General features: G+C 38.8%; 1 protein-coding gene across 1 annotated transcript in view; it reads right to left on the bottom strand.

Annotated features, from left to right (window-relative positions):
* Window positions 1–5664: 5664 nt before the first annotated feature.
* tmc2b (transmembrane channel-like 2b) overlaps window positions 5665–19106 on the bottom strand; it is a 47284-nt gene continuing 33842 nt past the window's right edge. Inside the window, exons 14-21 of the mRNA XM_088335005.1 lie at window positions 16735–16893; window positions 16523–16651; window positions 14165–14232; window positions 13860–14099; window positions 8438–8563; window positions 6763–6841; window positions 6551–6680; window positions 5665–5873 (exon numbers count right to left, since the gene is read on the bottom strand). Of these exons, the coding sequence (XP_088191131.1) occupies window positions 5665–5873; window positions 6551–6680; window positions 6763–6841; window positions 8438–8563; window positions 13860–14099; window positions 14165–14232; window positions 16523–16651; window positions 16735–16893 (1140 nt within the window). The remainder of the gene's footprint in view (window positions 5874–6550; window positions 6681–6762; window positions 6842–8437; window positions 8564–13859; window positions 14100–14164; window positions 14233–16522; window positions 16652–16734; window positions 16894–19106) is intronic.

Below are 19106 nucleotides of genomic sequence, written 5' to 3'. Positions count from 1 at the left end.
GATTGTCAGGCTTCCTTATTCATAATTATTTTTTTCTAGCTTTGTTGTGGGTCTTTTTTCTGCCAGGGAACACCACACTTTCAATTTTGAATTTTTTTTAAATGAACCTCAAAATATTTGTATGGATTAAAAAAAAAGTTGTTTTGTTACCAGACTATAACCTTGGGGTATTACAACAGATCTGCTATTTTTAAAAAATATATATAAATATCTTTAATGGGGTGGCAAGGTGGATGAGTGGTTAGCGCAACAGCCCTACGGTGCAAAGGTCCAGGGTTCAATTCCAGCAACCTGGGTCTCCCCGTGCGGAGTTTGCATGCTCTCTGTGGATTTCCTCTGGGCACTCTGTTTTTTTTACACATTTCAAAAACATGCGTGGTAGGTTTATTGGCCGGTCCACATTGTCCCTAGGTGTGAATAAGAGAGTGAGGTGTCAGTCTGTGTCCCCTGGCAACCAGTTTGGGGTGTCCCCATTGCCCACTCCCCCGAGACCCTAGTGAGGATGAGCGGCGCAGATAATGGAAGGATGGATGACATGATCTATGACATTAGGGTCAGTTTTGACTCATAGGTATTTACTTCAAAACTCTTTTTTTATACCGATGGCCTCGGTAGACGGATTCAAGTTCTATTGACCTTTCATGAAAATATAAAATGAAAAGCACATGAGATCCATATACATTTGCAAGACCAAAAAAGGAACAACCAAGGAAGACCAAGATGGAATACTCGTTCCAAAATAAAGTAAAAGTGTCTGTATGCAAAAACTTCCATGTGCATGCATTATGTGTTAAGATTCATGTGTAGCAAAAACATTACACTTTTAGTGTCTTTTTTTTGCAAAGATATTACTTGCAGTTTATGCACAATATGTCCAATCCACTTATGATTTCCGTTTTGGCTGTAGATAGTGTTTTATAATCTTGTATAGCCGGGTCGAAACTGACCCTATTATAACAAATGTAAACATTTCAATTTGAGCATTTTATGATGCGTTTTTTTGCCTACTTGGTTTTGTTAAAATAAACATTCCTGACAAAGTCAAGAAGCCTTGATGCACTATATAAATGTATGTGGTTTTTATTTGTACATAGATTCCAAAACTGGTCAGTGGCAACCCTAACACAAGAGGTGGGTAAAGCGGAACAATCTCTTACATTGGGTTTCTCCCTATATTTGTGTGTAAGGGAAATGCAATGCAAAGCCCTTCAAATGTACTGAATGCTATACAGCATGGATATTTACTTAATAAACTGTAAAACGTAGTAGAGTAGCGCAAAAAACTATATTTTGATTGATAAACAGCTTGATTTTTTTATGTTATTTTTTGTTGGTTATCCATTGTTTTATAACAGGGGTGTCAAACCCGCAGCCCACGTGATGATGGTTTGAGGCCCCCGCCTTAAAATGAAAGATAAAGGGACAGTATGTATTTTTGCACTAGATGTTGCTGTATTCTGCCGTGCCCCTGAAAACAAGTGCGAAAAGCACAAGGGAAAAAGACAAAATACGGCGACTTAAAGTGACTAGAACGCGCCTTATTACTTTTGAAAAGAAGAGAAATAAAAAAAAGAAATAAAACGAGAAAATAAATAAAGGATAAAAAAGAAAAATGAAAAGAGAAAATAGAAAAAAAAAGAAATAAGACAAGATAGAGACAACATTAATTTTTTTGTTGTTCTTTTTAATTCTTTCCTTGCTTTTCCTTTTTCTTTCTTTTTTCTACTACTGCTTGTCTTTTTATTCCCATTTACTTTGATTGCCTCTTTTTCTTATGTATTCTCCCCTACTTTTTATTCTTTTTGAAAAACATATATTTCCCCTTCTTTTTGTCCTTCTTTGAGAAAGGCCGGGTTATAATTGGAAGAAAAAGCGTGCTTTTTGCTCACTTTCAGTCTCCGTAGTTTGCAATCTTCCTTGGACTCTTTTTTGGTTGAACTACACATGACAGTGAGAGCTAGTGGAGAAATATAAAACACTGTCCCTTTAAGAACAGCAGAATGTTTTTATCAGCGCTGTTTTGTGTAAAACTCCATTTGGCCCAAACTTACCCTGATCCTAGCTTCAGTGGCTTCCGACTCAATTGAGTTTCAGATCCCTGTTTTATAATAACAGTCATATTCCTAACTTGATTTCAGGCAGTGTGGGTAAATGTGTGGATGGTAATCCGTTTTCCTGCTTTTTGATGGGTTTGTGACGATTCCAGGACCTAGTATGCCTTTCCCACACAGTCGCAGATGCATTCCAGCTCCAAACGATTGTACCAGAATGAGCAATGTCTACACTTAATGACGACATAAGCATACACGAAATTACTCCCTTACACTGAAAGTAGTTGCAACACTGCAGTGATTCATCAGAACGTTGCGACATTCCCAAGATTGAGAAATAATGTAGAGAATATATGCTGAGTCATTTTCTAGTCAAAGAGTTTGTAACATCACAAGTGATTAAAGCCTGGTTGAATCACGTAAGAATTAATATCGATCTATCCTCCCATCCATTATCTGCACCGCTTATCCTCAATAGGGTCGCGGGGGTGCTGGAGCCCATCCCAGACATCTTAGGGCAGTGGGCAGGGGACACCCTGAACCTGTTGCCAGCCAATCGCAGAGCTAATAATTAATAAAATATCTATTCACAGTGGCACATTTCCAGGGCATGTGCTCATAGGAAAAAGGGATGCTTTTGTGCTTTTTCTATTAAAAATGTGAGAATGATAAATCTTCTTTTCAAAATGTGCTAAACTGTACAAATTTTGTGAAAGACCATATATTTTATTATTGATATCGATAAGAGGGTTTAGTGGCTGGATCTTAAGCACCACTTAAGGAGCTTTTCCATTGCACGGTTACAGCCTTCCTCGCGCCCTACGATCAATTTAACCAGTCAGATTGTAGTATGTCCTCACAGGTCCATGTTACTGACCACGATGACATCAACATTTTCCATCAATAGTTTAAACAAATGTACAACATTTTCTTTTAGAGTTATAAGACTGTAGTGCATTTTGAAAAACTGCGCTACAACTTAAATTTAGAAGCATAATATGACCAGTCCTGAAGACATTTTAACTCAGTGCTTACTAAACAATGGAGGGTTGTGTTTTCACTAATGCTCACATGGTCTCCTTAGATGCTGATAATCAGTCTTTCGATGCATCTTGTCACGCTTCTGATTTAATGTAATTTCCATGCATCTGTAGTAGAGACGAGAATTAATGGAGAAACAAGGACTAAAAAGCACACAAGAAGGAGAGACGGTTGCAAGGGCTTATTTTGGGAAGTGGTTGAACAAACCATAATGTAAGATTGGTCTCAAATATCACTACCGGAACTCAGGGGAATCCTGGACGGCTACCAAGAAACAATTAAAGAGCAGATAAGAAAATACCAGGAGTACTTTACCACTAAACTTTATCTTTTAGAATGGAAACAACTAAGGTGTTTTCCTTGTAGCTCACTATGTACTGTATGTTGCCTGCCTAAAGGGCACAGTAAAAACTCTCTAGGGCAGGGCTGGAGATCCATGAGTACGTATTGCTCGGAGATAAAATGTTATTCTTGTATTTGTTATCTATGGCATTACAATTCTAACAAGTACAAAATTCAAGTCTTGTATGCACACAGCTGACGTGCTAGTAGGAAGGATGGTTTGTTCCAGTATATAAAGAGCATACTCCCTACTACAGTTTACAGTCAAGGTTTGGCTGTACGTCACCAAGAAATCCTTTATATGGAAGCTATTATAAAACTTAGGTCAATTTAGGACACTATGATAAAAACCCATACATAAAACCCTAAACAGACAGAAACGCTGGCCAAGACCACATAGCATATTGATTCGGTGAGCGGTATGGAGTGGGCGGAACTATGCACATTGCGCATTTCTCTCTTCTCTGCCCAGCGCTGTCTGCACTGGTATCTTTGTTTGCAGTATTTTGTGACATTTTTCCAAAAGAACCCCGCAACTTATTTTGAAACCATTGTCTATGAAAAAAATGAAGGTCAAAAGGAGCATCAAAGATCTTAAGTACTTGCGGGAAGGAAACAAGTTAAAAGTGGTATATTTGTTGATATGGGACACAGACTTTGGTATTATTCTTATTTCATACATTTGATGAAATCATCTAACGCAGGTGGTCTCAAAATTGTGGCCCATTGGCCATTTGCGGCCCCCAAGATTATAGTTTAAGGCCTGCGCCTTAATATGAAAGTTAAAGGGACAGTGTGTATTTGTTTACCACTAGATGTTGCTTTGTTATGTCCTGCCACTGAAACGAGTGCTAAAAGCAAAATGGAAGGAAACAAATACGGTGACTCAAAGTGACTAAAACGCACATTACTACTTTTGAGTAGAAGAGAATTGAGAAATTAAAAAAGAAAAGAAAAGAAAAAAGAAAAGAGACAATTAGTGGATTATTTGTTACGGGAACAAAGCTATTTGTTATACAGATATTTTTTTCATTTTTACTAAATTGAAGTTTACACGTCTGTCGGGTTCAGTTAGTCATCAGTGAGAGAATACGGTACTCATGTTGTAATATCCACATGTTCCTTGCCCGAGACTCTGAACAAATGGAAATTACAAATGTGCACAATCATTGATTTGACTTCTAGATAGAGAAGTCAAACAAAAACAACTCTTTTACAATGTCTAAAAATTGGCCAAAGTAAAAAACACATTTGAAAAGGTTTTAGTGTTGTAAACTGGTCGTCTCTAAATGGCCACTTTTGGAAACACCTTCACCCACCCTTAGAAAAATGTGTAAAATACAATGTTTAGTTTTTTCAGATTGTGATCAAATTTGACGAGGCACCAGGTAAAGCTTCGAGCTACTGTCTTAAGACGCCCATACTACACTCATATGCAGGCTTTTGATTAAAAAAAAATAAAATCAGGCTTGAATCTCAACTTTCTGTGTATTCCAACTCAAATTACTCAGTCTTAGCAGCACTTGCAGTCATTATTTAAATTTTGGACAAAACCTCAAAGACTTACCTTTCAAAAGAGACCAAAACCATCCATGTTTTCCAAACTGTTGAAACCATTCAACATTCAATTCACTTCAGGTGAATTTTACAGGAACATTAAGGGGTTGAAAAGATCCAAATTAATTTAAGTGTGGCAGACCTCAAGGTGTGGATGATCTGAATGTGACCCTGAAAATCACAGCTCACCAGTGTTGACAACAGACATTATGAGTTGCAGGGGGGCATATCAAATGCATAGGGGGGCATATCAAATGACCCCAAAAGTTTCTACACAGCACGTTAAACATAAGAAACAGCACATCCAGCTGCAGCTTACAGCTTTGGGGCGGTAGCAGCTTAGGAGGAAGAGCGCTCGTCTTGGGATCAAGAATCCCGGCTCCTCCTTGTTACATGTTATGTCCTTGGGTAAGACACTGAACCCCTAATGCCCCCAATAAGCAGGTTGGCGGCTTGCATGGCTGTGCGTCCGCTATTGGTGTGTGAGTGTGGGTGAATGGGTAAATGTGAATCACATTGTAAAGCGCTTTGGGAAGTCTTCATTGACTTGAAAAGCGCTATATAAATGCAGATCATTTTCACATTCAGGTTTCATTATCTAAAATAGACAGTCGGCTCCCCTCTATACGCTTTTTGCCCCCTTGTGATTGTTTTTTCTGTCCAGAGCGCTCCCCTATTCTTTTGGAGGTCTGCCTCGGCCTCGGCCTCTGCCTTGTCCAGGTTGGGGCCCCCGGGCATTTCCTGGAGGTCGACTTCTTGGTGCGGGGGCTCGGGTCAGCGCGCCTTTCAGATTAGATGCAGCTGATGAAACTTCTTCTTTCCCATTTTCCACTTCTCCTAGCTTCATTTTGGAAGACTTGGTGCCCTTCACAATGACAACCTCTAAAAGGATTAAGGGAAAGTAAAAAGAAAGGTGATAGGGCACAGGTGTCGAACAAGGTGGCCCGCCAAGGGTTTTGAACCAGCATGCAAGACAACACTATTTCCCTCTTTCAATCTCTTTTTTGCACTATTTTGCTCTTTCTGTCTTTTGCTCTTTCTTTGTCTTTTGCTCTTTCTCTGTCTTTTGCTTTTTCTCTTTCTTTTGCTCTTTCGCTCCTTCTGTCTTTTGCTCTTTTATTCTTTTTCTGTCTTGCTCTTTTGCCCTTTCACTCTCTTTCCTTTTTTACTCTTTTGCTCTTGCTATTCTTCTTTTTTTACTTTCTCATTTTTGCTTTCCTTGTTTTTTCACTCTTTTTTCGCTCTTCCTGTCTTTATTAATTTCTTCCTTTTTCCATCTCTTTCTATTTTTCCTCACCTTCTTTCTCGCTCTCTCTCCTTTTTTTCTCTTTCTCACTCCTTTTTTCCTCCCTCTCTCTCTTTATTTTGCTCTCTCTATGGTCTCTATTCTGCTTTCTCCCTTCTTCTGACCCAACCTTCTCTATCTACAGGTATATCTTCCTCCCTCTTTCCTTCTCTTTAATCTACTAGCCTGACCCCAGCGAGAATTTTTCAGAATGTGGGCCCCAGCTAAAATGAGTTTGACATGCAGGTCAAAAATATGTTACATGTACGTATACCAGGTGGGAGGAGCTGTTCCTCAGTTGGATGCACTATCAAAGACTTGTCTGGTAGTAGGTCCTCCAAATCTTTCATGACTTGATTCGTGCTGTCTTTGTTGTTCCGACGATTCTTCTCCTCATCTCGAGCCTTTTGGGGTCAGCATAATGTTGACTGTCATTAGTTGAAAATGACCACGTCTTCTATGTACTAGGGAAAAGTCAATACTCACCATTTGCATCTTCTTTTTAAGGTCTGCGTTTGCCTGTTGATATCCTTTTGACACTGTATTTAGATAATAAATGGCCAGCCTGTAGCGTGATGATTAGGATGAGAGAATAAAATTCATTCATAAACGCATCAAGAAATGAAAATGAAATGAAATAATCTGCATTTATATAGCACTTTTCAAGTCAATGACTTCCCAAAGCCCTTTACAATGTGCTCCACATTTCCCAATAGCGGCCTTGCAGCCATGTAAGGCGCTAACCTGTTTATTGGGAGTATTAAGGGTTCAGTGTCTTACCCAAGGACACTTCGACATGTAACACGGACGAGCCGGGATTCGAACTGGGATCCCTTGATCCCAAGATGAGCGCTTTACCTCCTGAGCTACTGCCGTCAAGAAAAAACTCTATTTCAGAGGTTTCCAACGTGGTGCCCCCTAAGAACAGTTGAGGTGCCCGGGTGCCTCTCTGTAATTGTGATTTTTTTAATAGGTTGACTGAGTCTATTTAACCCTATTTTAATAATTAACCTGCATAGTAACATAGTAGCATAGTAACAACATAGTAATAACATGATGAGTTGTGATTTTAGAAATTTTACTTAAGAATAGATAATTATTTTAGGCAATTTGTAGAAAGATTGAGAATGACACAATTTCCCTTTGACTGATTTACTTATCTTCTATTGAGTTTTTATGGTACCATGTCTGCACTTTGTCATGATTGCTGATTTAGGGCACCTGTGACTGCCCAATTGGCACCAACAGCCTTGAGCGCTGATTGGTTCAGAGACTCTTTTTAAACCCCCGAGCTAGTTTACTAGGTATTTGTACAGTGAAACAAAATGTCAGGACTGCAGAAAATGTATTGTTCTAATGGACGATAACTCATTTTAGACATTATTTTCTTCAATGTATTGTACTGTTGGCAATATAACAATAATACAATATTATGTAAGTATGGTTGTTTTAGTTTGTTTTTCTTTTTCTAGTAAAATAAGAAATGCAGTTGAGGAAAATTAGATATACAGCGATGCCATATACATTTTCTGATTTATAAAAAAAATGATTTTATTCCTATTGTAAGATTTAGTTATATTGATTGTAATATTTTGTCAAAATTGTACTTTTGTTCATCGCATAAGTGTTCTATTTTTACAAATTATTTTAAGAAATATTTTATGAAAAATGAGAAAAAGATTAAATAAAAAAGTTAAATGTCGAAATGGTTTGGATTTATATTGTGCTTTTCAAGTCACTAAGGACTTTACAATGTGCTTCACACTTTCCCATTCACACACACACTCACACATTGATAGCCATGCGGGCTCCTACTTGCTTATCGGGGCACTAGGGGTTACGTGTCTTTCCCAAGGACACTTTGACATTTAACTAGAAGGAGCCTGCGACCTCCCAAAAAAATCATCCTCCATATCAAGGTATTTTTTTAAATAATAAATCAACACAAATAATAATTATCTGCCATTGGAACAAGAGCATTTGTCTTTGAATTTTTGAAACTCGGAACTCGGAAAAATATTATTTTACTTTATCGTTTAAACTTTTCACAGTCAACTGTATTTAAAATTACACTGAGTGGAGCAGAAAATAGATGGATGAATGTTTATGTTAACACACTTGTTAATTATTTGCACATATTTTATTTATATTTGAAACTTACGCCATAAGCAGTACACCTGGCATGATGAGTCCAGGATTGGTGACATAGCCGAATATGTTCCCAATGAAGGCAGGAAGATCCTGTTCAATAGTCTCCATGACTATATCATACATCTTCTCTTGGCCACTGCAAGACAAATTAAATGATGAATAAAATCTTTTACTTTTGTCGCTTTAAATCACTCATATCAGTTTGGCTCAGGGACTGGAGCAAGGCATTATGATTTTAGGTGGGCAGAATCAGTAAAAAAAATATCAACGCCATATACTTAGCTTTGTTTTTTTATATTGCTATCCTTTATCATTCAGCCTACATTTGCAGCCTACCCTACAAATAATAATTACCGATTAAAAGTGATATTCCAAGGACAAGAAATGTATTCACAAAACATGGAAAAATGATTTTCGTGTTTTGTGTTGAATGTGTTAACAAACTGTTTATTTTAACAGTTGAATAAATGCAGCTTTACATCTGAACCAACTCACCACACTAAACTAACTAAGTGGGAGCTATGAATAAATAAATGTGCATGCTCAACTGTCATACTGCTTTGACATACATAAAAAAAGAAATACAGAATATGAGTTTCAGCAGTGAATGGGCAAGAACCCGTGTTGGGAACAATGCTCTTATAATTAACGTCGTTATTTTTTTTATTACCAGAGTAATCCAACTAATCATTTTCCCAGTCGTTACAACGCCGTTACCGTTACTGATGGTCAAAAGCGGTGCGTTATTTTGTCTATTTAAAATTAGCATAGATAAGCAGGGCGGTCAGCCTTTTGGGATATTTATTCATCAACAACACGCAAACGTGAACACAACTCTCATTCAATCTAACATGGCAGCAATCTACAGTAACACAGAACAATGAGTGCGTAATGACGTGACTTAATGGAGAACATCCAATCGTAAAGTAGGATTCTTTCTCAGTGGTTCAAGCACACACTAAATGTTCTAAGAAGGTTGCTCTCTCCTCACTGAGAGAAGACAGCTATCGTAGATAGAGAGGAGAATAAAGACTGGGGGGAAGTCAGTGACGTACAGAAAGGGATCGGATAGTCACTTTATATTTCTTTACTGTTGACTTTTGTTGTGAACAAAATATTTGAAGTGCTCATTCCTATTTCTACTTGATCAGTTGTCTCAGGTTGTAGGAGTTTGAATTATTTATTTTACACTGTAGTGTTCAATGCACTTTATTTTGTTGAACTGTTTACTTTTGTCGTGTAAAAAAAGTACAGTACATATGTGAACTTCAGCAGTTGTTTGAAGAGAGATTGTGATTTAACTATCCCTTTATATTGTTTTACATATGACTTTTGTTGTGAACAAAATACTTGAAGTACAGTAGGCTATGTCTACTTGACCAGATGTCTCAGGTTGTGAGAGTTAGATTTTAATTGTCATACTCACTTTATTTTGTTTACTGCTGGTTGTTAATTTATTATATTGTTGACTGTTTTGTTACACTTCAAGTGTAGGAAAAATCTGTTGCTGGTGAGGTGCAATAAATATTACAAGGTACATTAACACCTATCTGTTCTTCCCCATTCAACTGACTCGAATACTGCTCTTTGACGAAGTACAACTTTTATTAAAAGTAACTGAAAGTTAATTTCCCTGGTTGGTCACTTGTACCAAAGTCTAATTCAGTTACTGACTCAGTTACAATTGCTAATGTGCCAAACACTGGCAATAACATCAGATACAACTACCAGGTTAGGCCTACTGAAGCTGAGAAAATACTGCATTATCTCATCTCATCTCATCTCATCTCATCAGCTGCACCGCTTATCCTCAGTAGGGTTGCGGGGGTGCTGGAGCCCATCCCAGCAATCATCGAGCAGTGGGCAGGGGACACCCTGATCTGGTTGCCAGCAAATATTGGGTGAAAATGAAACCAGATAAATCTTATTTGTAAGATTTCTTCACAGAAATGTCTTGCCATCACACCTTTCCCCCCAGCTCTCATTGCACTCCGGCAGTCTTCTTTCTGCTGCAGGCTTCTGAAACTTCTTTTTGCCTTTAGAAGTGCATCAATAATAGGTGTCAATATCTGAGCACGAGCACATTTAACAATGTGATTCAAGTGTTTGTTCGTTTATCTTGAGCGCTGCTTTGATGTATTCTTGTTCATCACAGAGAATACACGTTCTCAAGGAGAAGTTGTCTCAATTATGCATAGAACCTTTACTGGACGTCAGCAAGTTTACACCTTTACTGTCCTCTAACGGCAAGAAGGAGCATTTAGTTGTATTTATTTAAAAAGAATCATATATTTTGATTTTTAAAAAAAGACTAAAAACTTGCTTTTTTTTTCTCATCCTGAGAAATTTACAACAAAAAATTAAATCATCTCCTGAGACGGATACTCCAATACACGTGCCCCATATCAATGTTCCCTGTAAGCTTCCACGGGTCTGAGCAATCAAACAAAGTCTGTGAGCGTCTCAGAGAATAACAGCGATCAATCCCAAGTGTGGCAACCGAATCATTAGCAAACAGGTCCAAAACCTTGTCACTTATTGATGACTTAGCTAATGTACTATCAGAAAGGTTGCACGCCCCACAAACTTTGTTGTTTTTACAACAACTATTACATGAGATTTCCATTTTTTCAAAACTATCTTTTGATACATAGTACAGTGGAACCTCGGTTTTCAAACGCCTCTCAGTTCGAACAAATCGGAGTCCGACCAAAAATTTCGAGAAATTCTTGCTTCGCTGTTCGGTCAAAAAAATCGGAGTTCGAACGCCGGTAATGCGTGAGTGCGTACGCTAGGGTGCGATGCTGAGCGGCGTACGGGTGTTTTAGCCCCTTATTATGCCTCCGAAGAAAGTCAGTGCAAGCAGCCAAGTTGCTACAGGTGAAAAAAGAAAAATAGTGCATACAACCATTGCATTTAAGAAAGAAATAATAGCAAAATATGAAGGAGGACGTGTGCAAGAGTGATCCTCTCCCCACCGTCTACCTGCGCCTTCTGCTGACCCCCACAAAAGGTAAGAAATCATGTGCATAATTCTTTTATTTATCCTTTTTTTTAATGTTTACACGTTCATGTTAGCGTAATCTTTGGTACGGTAGATTACGATAACGCAAACGTACGATTAGCCTGGGTTAGCTTTGTTTACGTTAAACATTCAAGTTCAACATTCAGGGTGTTGGAACGGAGCCCAACATTCAGGGTGTTGGAACGGAGCCCCCTTTCCAATGAACCGCTCACCACTTGTTGTGGAGACCCAGGTGCTAAATGACTTATAAACGACCTGATTTTTTTATGTTTACACGTTCGTGTTAGCGTAATCTTTCGTACGGAAGATTACGATAACGCGAACGTACGATGAGCCTGGGTTAGCTTTATTTACGTTAAACATTCAAGTTAAACATTCAGGGTGTTGGAACGGAGCCCAACATAGAGGGTGTTGGAATGGAGCCCCCTTTCCAATGAACCGCTCACCACTTGTTGTGGAGACCCAGGTGCTAAATGACTTGTAAACCACCTGATTTTTTTATTTTCACACGTTCATGTTAGCGTAATCTTTCGTACAGAAGATTACGATAACGCGAACGTACGATTAGCCTAGGTAATTTGTTTACGTTAAACATTCAAGGTAAACATTCAGGGTGTTGGAACGGATTAAAACGATTAACATGATTTTTATGATTTCGGTGATCGAACAAATCGGTTTTCGAACAGGTTTCTGGAACGGATTATGGTCGAGAACCGAGGTTCCACTTTACTAACATTTTGGAGGATTTATTTATTCAGTTGCACAATACAGAACTGGGGCAGCACGGCGGAGCAGTGGTTAGCGCGTGTGCGACACAGTTCTAAGGTCTCGGGAACCTCCTGTGTGGGTTCAAATCCAGCTACTGGGCTTCCTGTGCGGAGTTTGTGTGTTTTCCCCGTGCTTGCGTGGGTTTCCTCCGGGCACTCCAGTTTCCTCCCACATTCCAAAGACATGCATTTCAGGTGGATGGGCCAGTCCAAATTGTCCCTAGTTGTGGATGAGCGTGCGAGTTGTCTGTCCCTGTGTGCCCTGCGATTGGCTGGCAACCAGTTCAGGGTGTCCCTTGCCCAATGCCGGATGATTGCTGGGATGGGCTCCAGCAACCCCGCGACCCTACTGAGGATAAGCGGTGCAGCTAATGAGATGAGATGAGATGAGATGAGATGAGATGAGACAATACAGAACTGTATTTAGTCACACTTTTAAGTGGGAGTGTAATATTGACAACAAGATTGACCAATCAGAGACCCAAAAAAACCTGACTTTTTTTCCCTTTTTTGGGGGGGGGCATTTTTTTTCCATGTTTTTTTTCTTTCCACTTTACACTTGTTTGCCACTTTTTCTTTAACCTCTCTCATTTAGTTTTTTTGCTTCTTTATTCTTGATCTTTTCTCTGTTTTTTTTTCTTCCAAGCTTTTTACATGTTTTCTTACTTTTTCCTCCTTTTATCTATCTGTTTTATTTTATTTTCCACCATTTCCCTTTCTCCTTTCTTTCTTCTTCTTTTGTTTATTTTTTAGTGACCCCATAAGTAGGGTTTGCGAGACCTTTCGCTCCCCCGCCCCCTTTCTTTGCCTTGCTGTCTATAGATAGATAGATAGATTATTTTTTCCAAGCTTTTTATTTCTTTTTCTTTTGGATATTGTTTTCTTTTTTGCTTTATTTCATCATTTTGTTTCATTTTAATTGTTAACATATGAATGAAAGCAACAAAAACGATTTAAACATTTGTCAGATCTTTGCGAGCTGTTGTGTTTCACTCGGTGAGCGTTCCCGTCCGACTCCGTCCCTGTTAAAACCTGTCTCCTACCTGATCTCCGTTTTGACCCGTTTCTGGACCTGACTACGCCTGTTCTACCTGCCCCTGTTACCTGACCCGTTTTGCTTCGTTTCCTGCCTGCCTCCTGCCTACGACCCCGATTACGAACTTTACATCGCCTCTGATCTCCAGCCCCGGCCAAACGACTTACCATTTCTCGCCTGTCTTCGTCCGACACGGAAGTGTCATTCCGCCTCGCTAGCTCCCGTTTTCCGTCAGTCCTCGGATCAAGCAAGCAAGCCTTACTCCCCCTCTCTTTTTCAATAAAAACTGAGAAACGTATGCAATTGGGTCCTGTGTCCGTTTTGGTCTGTGGCACGAAAGAGACGGCTCTTTATAGTGATCGGAGCCAAAAAAGCCAGTTCTCGAAAAAAAAAATAGCGACCTTACTTAACTTCGTGCAACTTCGAAATTGACTTTGAATTACTGCATTTAAAACACTCTGCCGTGTTGTTTTTACCTGCGTGCACTGTCATTTTGGCTGAATTTACTCCTAAATTTGCAATTTCGAGCCCGGATTTGTATGCGCAGGATGCGTTTTCTTGAGTGAAGAGAAGGTTTGGGCAGTGCGTATTGCCCATGACTAACCTAAAGGGCCCACAGTCAAATGATGGAGACAGTGTCATTATTGTGTAGACCACAGGCAGCAGGCTGAGAAAGAGGACGAGCAGAAGCAGAGCCATGTAAAAGTTGTTGGAGCGCGAAGCTTTGAAGACTCGCTCATGAGGAACATTGCAGGCCATTACAGCCCAGCACTGATAGTACATGGAAGACAGGAGACGCAGCACGTTTAGCCCCACCAGCCCCGGGGCATAAAACGCACCCATCCTGTAAAGGAAAATCTGGCTTAGGGAAAAGGAATCCTCCAGCTGTAATGTTAATAGAGCAATCACCATATCATTCCTTGATTGAAGATGAGGCCCAGTACGTTTCCACTGATGTCAAACTCACCATACGAAGGCTGAAGTAAACAAGTTGCAAGCATCATTTGAAACACCTGCACATAATTCTTGAGCAGGGCCTCCAACCTTTTTCAAGCAGAGAGCTGTTTTTGGTACTTATTGGCACAAAGGGCACCCACTTTGACATGTATTTCTAAAATAACAACCCATCTTGGACTACTTACTATGTTGTTACTGTGTTATTACAGAGTTAATTTTTGGAAGTAGACAGAGGAGGGAAAGAAAAAGAGAGCAAAAGAAATAGAGAGAGGGAGAGAGAGGGAGAAAGGAAAATGAGAAAAATAAAGAGTAGAAGGGAGAGAGAGAAGGGATAACGAGAGAGAAGGGAGAATGAGAGGAAGAGAGAGAAAATGAAAGGATGAAAGACAGACAGACAGACAGATAGACAGAGAGAAAGAAAGAAAGAAAGAAAGAAAGAAAGAAAGAAAGAAAGAGAGAGAGAGATAAAGAGAGAAAAGGGAGAATGAGAGAGTTAGAAAGAACAAGAGAGATAAAGAGAGAGAGGAAGAGAGAGAACAAGAGGAATAGAGAAATAAAGAGAAAAAAATAGGAAGAATCAGCGAAAGAAAATAAGAGAGAAAGAGAGCGAAAAAAAGAAAGAGAATACGAGATAGAAGAAGCAAGTGGGGTTAGATGGACCTAGTAGACCACTTGGAAATAATTTTACTAGAAAATCCCCAGGAGGCACCATGTTGGACACCCCTATTCTTTCGCATATCTTTTCCTGTAATTAAGTTTGCAGTGTTGCGGTGCAACGTTTCACTCACTACTCGAGATCCTCTGCCTGAAGGTTTCAGGTTATCATGAGACAGCACACTTGCATACTTACACATAAACTAGCTGTACAGTGCACCATTTGCATGAGTATGAGAACATTGTATGCCAGGGGTCTGAAACTTGCGGCCCAGAGGTCAATTGCGGTTCCAAGGGTGATAGTTTGAGGCCCCCGATTTAATGTGAAAGTTAAAGGGACAGTGTGTATTATTTTCCCACCAGATGTTGCTGTATTCTGCCGTGCCACCGAAAACGGGTGCTGAAAGCACAACGGAAGAAAGCAAAATACGGTGACTCAAAGTGACCAAAACGCAACTTATTACTTTGGAATTGAAAAGAAATAGGAATAAAAGAAAATTTTTTAAAATGAAAATAAAAATAAGAGATATATGTAAAGAAGAAAAGGAAAAAGGACAAAAAAAGAAAAGGACAAAAAAACACCAAAAGTTTAATTTAAAAAAATAGTAAGAAAAAATCCAATTCCTTTCTTTTCAGTCTTTCTTTCATTTTTCTTTCTTGTTCTTGACTGACTTTTGTTTTTATTTTTGTTTTTCTTTTTTGCCTTTTTTCTTAATATTTCTTCCCTACTTCTTGCTCCTTTTTCATAAAAAAACGTTCTTCTTTTTGTCTTTCTTTGAGAAAGACTCAGTAAAAATGGGAAGAAAAAGGGTGTTTTTTGCTCACTTTCAGTCTCCATACTTTTTAGACTTCCTTGGACTCATTTTATGTTGCACTACACATTACAGTGACATCTAGAGGACAAAGACACTGTCCCTTTAAGAACAGCAGAATGTTGTAATCAGCATTGTTTTTGTGGAACACCCAATTGGCTATACCTCACCCAGATCCTAGCTTCAGCGGCCCCCTACTCAATGGACTTTGAGACCCCTGTTGTATGCTGTATGAGTGCAAGAATATAAATGGTCGAAAAAAACTTGAAGTACATTGTAATAATGTCGATGATATTAATAATGATAATGAAGATGATAATAATAATAACAATAATAAAATAATATGTAGATTAATTATTTAAATTGAACTTAAAATAAAATGAACAATAAAGGGACAGTGTTTAATATTTATTGCCTAATTATGGTACAGAAAACCCTTCATTCAGTAAAAAAATATTTTGAATAATGGGCAAAAATACATGAGTTATCATACCAACGTTAATTTTGTAAATATTCATCGGCCCATAAATTTGTGTGTCTTTTACGTAGCGGAATCCATCGTTAGGAGACACGGCCATGTTTGTCTGGCATATTGCTGCTCGGCTGTGCTCATTTGGCACTGGTTTTTGTTCGCATTAGACAATACAGTGCCATCTAGGGGCCAAATATTACACACTGTACCTTTTAGCAAGAAACATGAATGAACAAAACAAAATGAACTAAAAGATCCGTTTGAGTTGTTTGATTATTATTTTCCAACTTGACTTTGTGATTTACGATGGCTATTTCTGAATACTTGGCTACTTGGCTACTTTAGTTGATAATACAGCCACAAATGACTCACAAATCCGGCCTCCAGGTCCCAGCACCAACAGTAGTTTAGGAAGCGGACAACAACAGCTCGCACAAAGTCCCCAATCAGGATCGTTAAGTAGTTCACTTGCATGTCAGACACTATCAGCTTCACAAATTCCTGCAAAGCAGAATCAATAATAAGAACAAACAGAATGGGTGTCTTGGTATGGTCAGTACAATTGTGTGGAAACTATAACTGACTATTCCCACTGCAGTTTCCCAGCAGGGCCCTCTGATAACGTCAGCAGGATGGACATCGGGCGGAGGCACCTCTGTTGTGTTGTAGAAGCTGCTGTAGTTTCGATGGTATTCAATTAACGCCAACTCAGTGGCATTCTTGATTGCCTTCTCACTCTCTAACTGAAATTACACAATAGAACCATACTTATTGCCCATGTAGCCTAATATATCATATACATTAACATACCTGTCAACCTGTACGTTTTTGTCGTACAAAGTACGCTTATTATGCATTTTAAGCCGTGTACGACGTACAACAAAATCTGTACGGAAAAACGCGAATTTGTCAACTATGGGTACCATCCGGTATACACCGACTATCACGAAACGGCATATCAATCAAGTCAAACTGTATCTTTTTTTTTTGTTGTTGCAAACGAAGCGAGCAGGGGTGCATCTTTTGGTCCTCTGTCGACCTTTGAGAGAGAATAGCTCCAACTCCTATGTCCGAGGCATCCACTTCAACAACTAGCTGACGCCCCGGGTCAGGTACTTGGAGGATGGGAGCCGTCGAAAATCGAACCTTGAGGGTGGTGAATGCTTTGTCGGCCGCAGGATTTCATGTGGTAGTTATGTAGCGAAAAGAAGTCCGTCTCTTTTTAGAGAACCGGCTTTTTCGGCTCAACTCATTAAAGAGAGCCGGCTCTCAAACGGTTCACTTGCTTTGATGCATGATATTACGAATTATTATGTTGTATAAAGAAGTTAAGAAAAAAAGATGTACAAAAGGAGAAAATGAAAAAAGACAGGTTTGTGGTTATCCCTTTAATCACTATATTACCAACAATAATTTAATGCAGAAAATAAATTAATAATTTGAATAAGAACCTACTTACTTTTTGAACCTTTTTTATTATTAACCTCATTCATGTCGGGCAACTCAGTATCTCACAATAAAATGTTAATTAACAATATATGATATAACGAAACACATGTACAATATAACATGTTAAACTACATAGATAAACACGTTTAAAAAAATATGGTGTAAGATTATTTTGTATTTTGTAAGGGAAAATACAACATTTTGTAAGGGTAAGGAGCCTTGGAGGTTGACAGGTATGCATTAAGTATACCGTAATCCCTGGTGTGGTATTCTGCAGCAAATACACAGAAAATGCTATCACGGGACAGGTCACCAAGGGCTGTGTGTGTTTGTGTATTGAGTGGGTGGGGCTATGGGATATGACCAGGGTAGATAGAAAGATAGAATATATGCAATATGTTACTGATATCTAATCAATAAATAAATGTTTTGACTTGAAATTGTGGTCTGAATTGTACACGTACGTAAAAAGCTTGACAAACTTATTTTACATACACACTTTCTCGAAAGCTATTGTGTCAACGGCTAACAAAAGGAACTGGGACTGGGCCAAAAAGGCAAAGGAAGATGTCTTCTATCACTGAAAAACTTTCCGACATGCTAAAGTAAGGTTATATAATTATTGTCCATTTATAATGCCTTTACTACAAATATTGAGCATTACAGAGCTTACTTTTAAGTTAAGTATTTCCTTACTTCAAAAAGTCTTAGCTTCTTGTGAACTACTCAACCCAATCAACCATTCGCCTGTGAAGTAAAGCTGCATTTTTCTTTTTGATGTTGCCCTACATACAACGGAGTGTCCCCTTGTTCCTTCCCGCAACTTCCTTCCCTCAACAGTTCTGTGACTGAACTATAATAAAAAAGGGGAGTTGTTGAATTTTTGGTCGGATGAGAATCAGGACTTGAACTGATTGCATCTCCTCATGAGCTGAAGTTAATGTGCCTTGTCTCTTATTTTGTGTTTCATTCAGAGACGTTGGGTGATAGACCCAATAGAAAGTAAAAGCATTATTACGCCACATAGTTACTTTTCAATAATTTGTCAAGTCAAGTCATGTTTATTTGTATAGCCCTTAACCACATACAAATCATCATCTGAAGTAAAAAAGTGGGTAGTGTCCTGAAATCATTTACAACCCTGTTTGGAATCAGTAGTGCAATACAGCAGCAGCAAATCATTTTTGAATGATAATTTATGAGTACAGAAGTTATCTGTGAAAAAAAAACTTTATAAAGTACTGTACTTTTATTTGTTAAACAACTGCTTTGTCAGGCAGGACGGAAGGAAAACTGAGATCACTTGCACTCGTTTCTTGGTTTTTATTGGAAGGAAGGAATGACAAGACGTGAATCTTCGATCCGTTGTTTGACGGATTGTCGAGACTTGACAGGCGGGTGAAGGCTTGGCGGGAATGGTCGTGGACAGGCGTAGTCGTCGTGTTGTTGGTTAGGGCTGGAGAAGAAGGGGGTCGTTGTGTTCGGAAGAGAGATCAGGAGTCAGGCG

This window comes from Urocampus carinirostris, chromosome 5 (assembly GCF_059441175.1).
Source record: "Urocampus carinirostris isolate Australia breed hairy pipefish chromosome 5, RoL_Ucar_1.0, whole genome shotgun sequence".
Classification (NCBI taxonomy): Eukaryota; Metazoa; Chordata; class Actinopteri; order Syngnathiformes; family Syngnathidae; genus Urocampus; species Urocampus carinirostris.
This window is presented reverse-complemented; position numbering and strand designations above follow the sequence as displayed.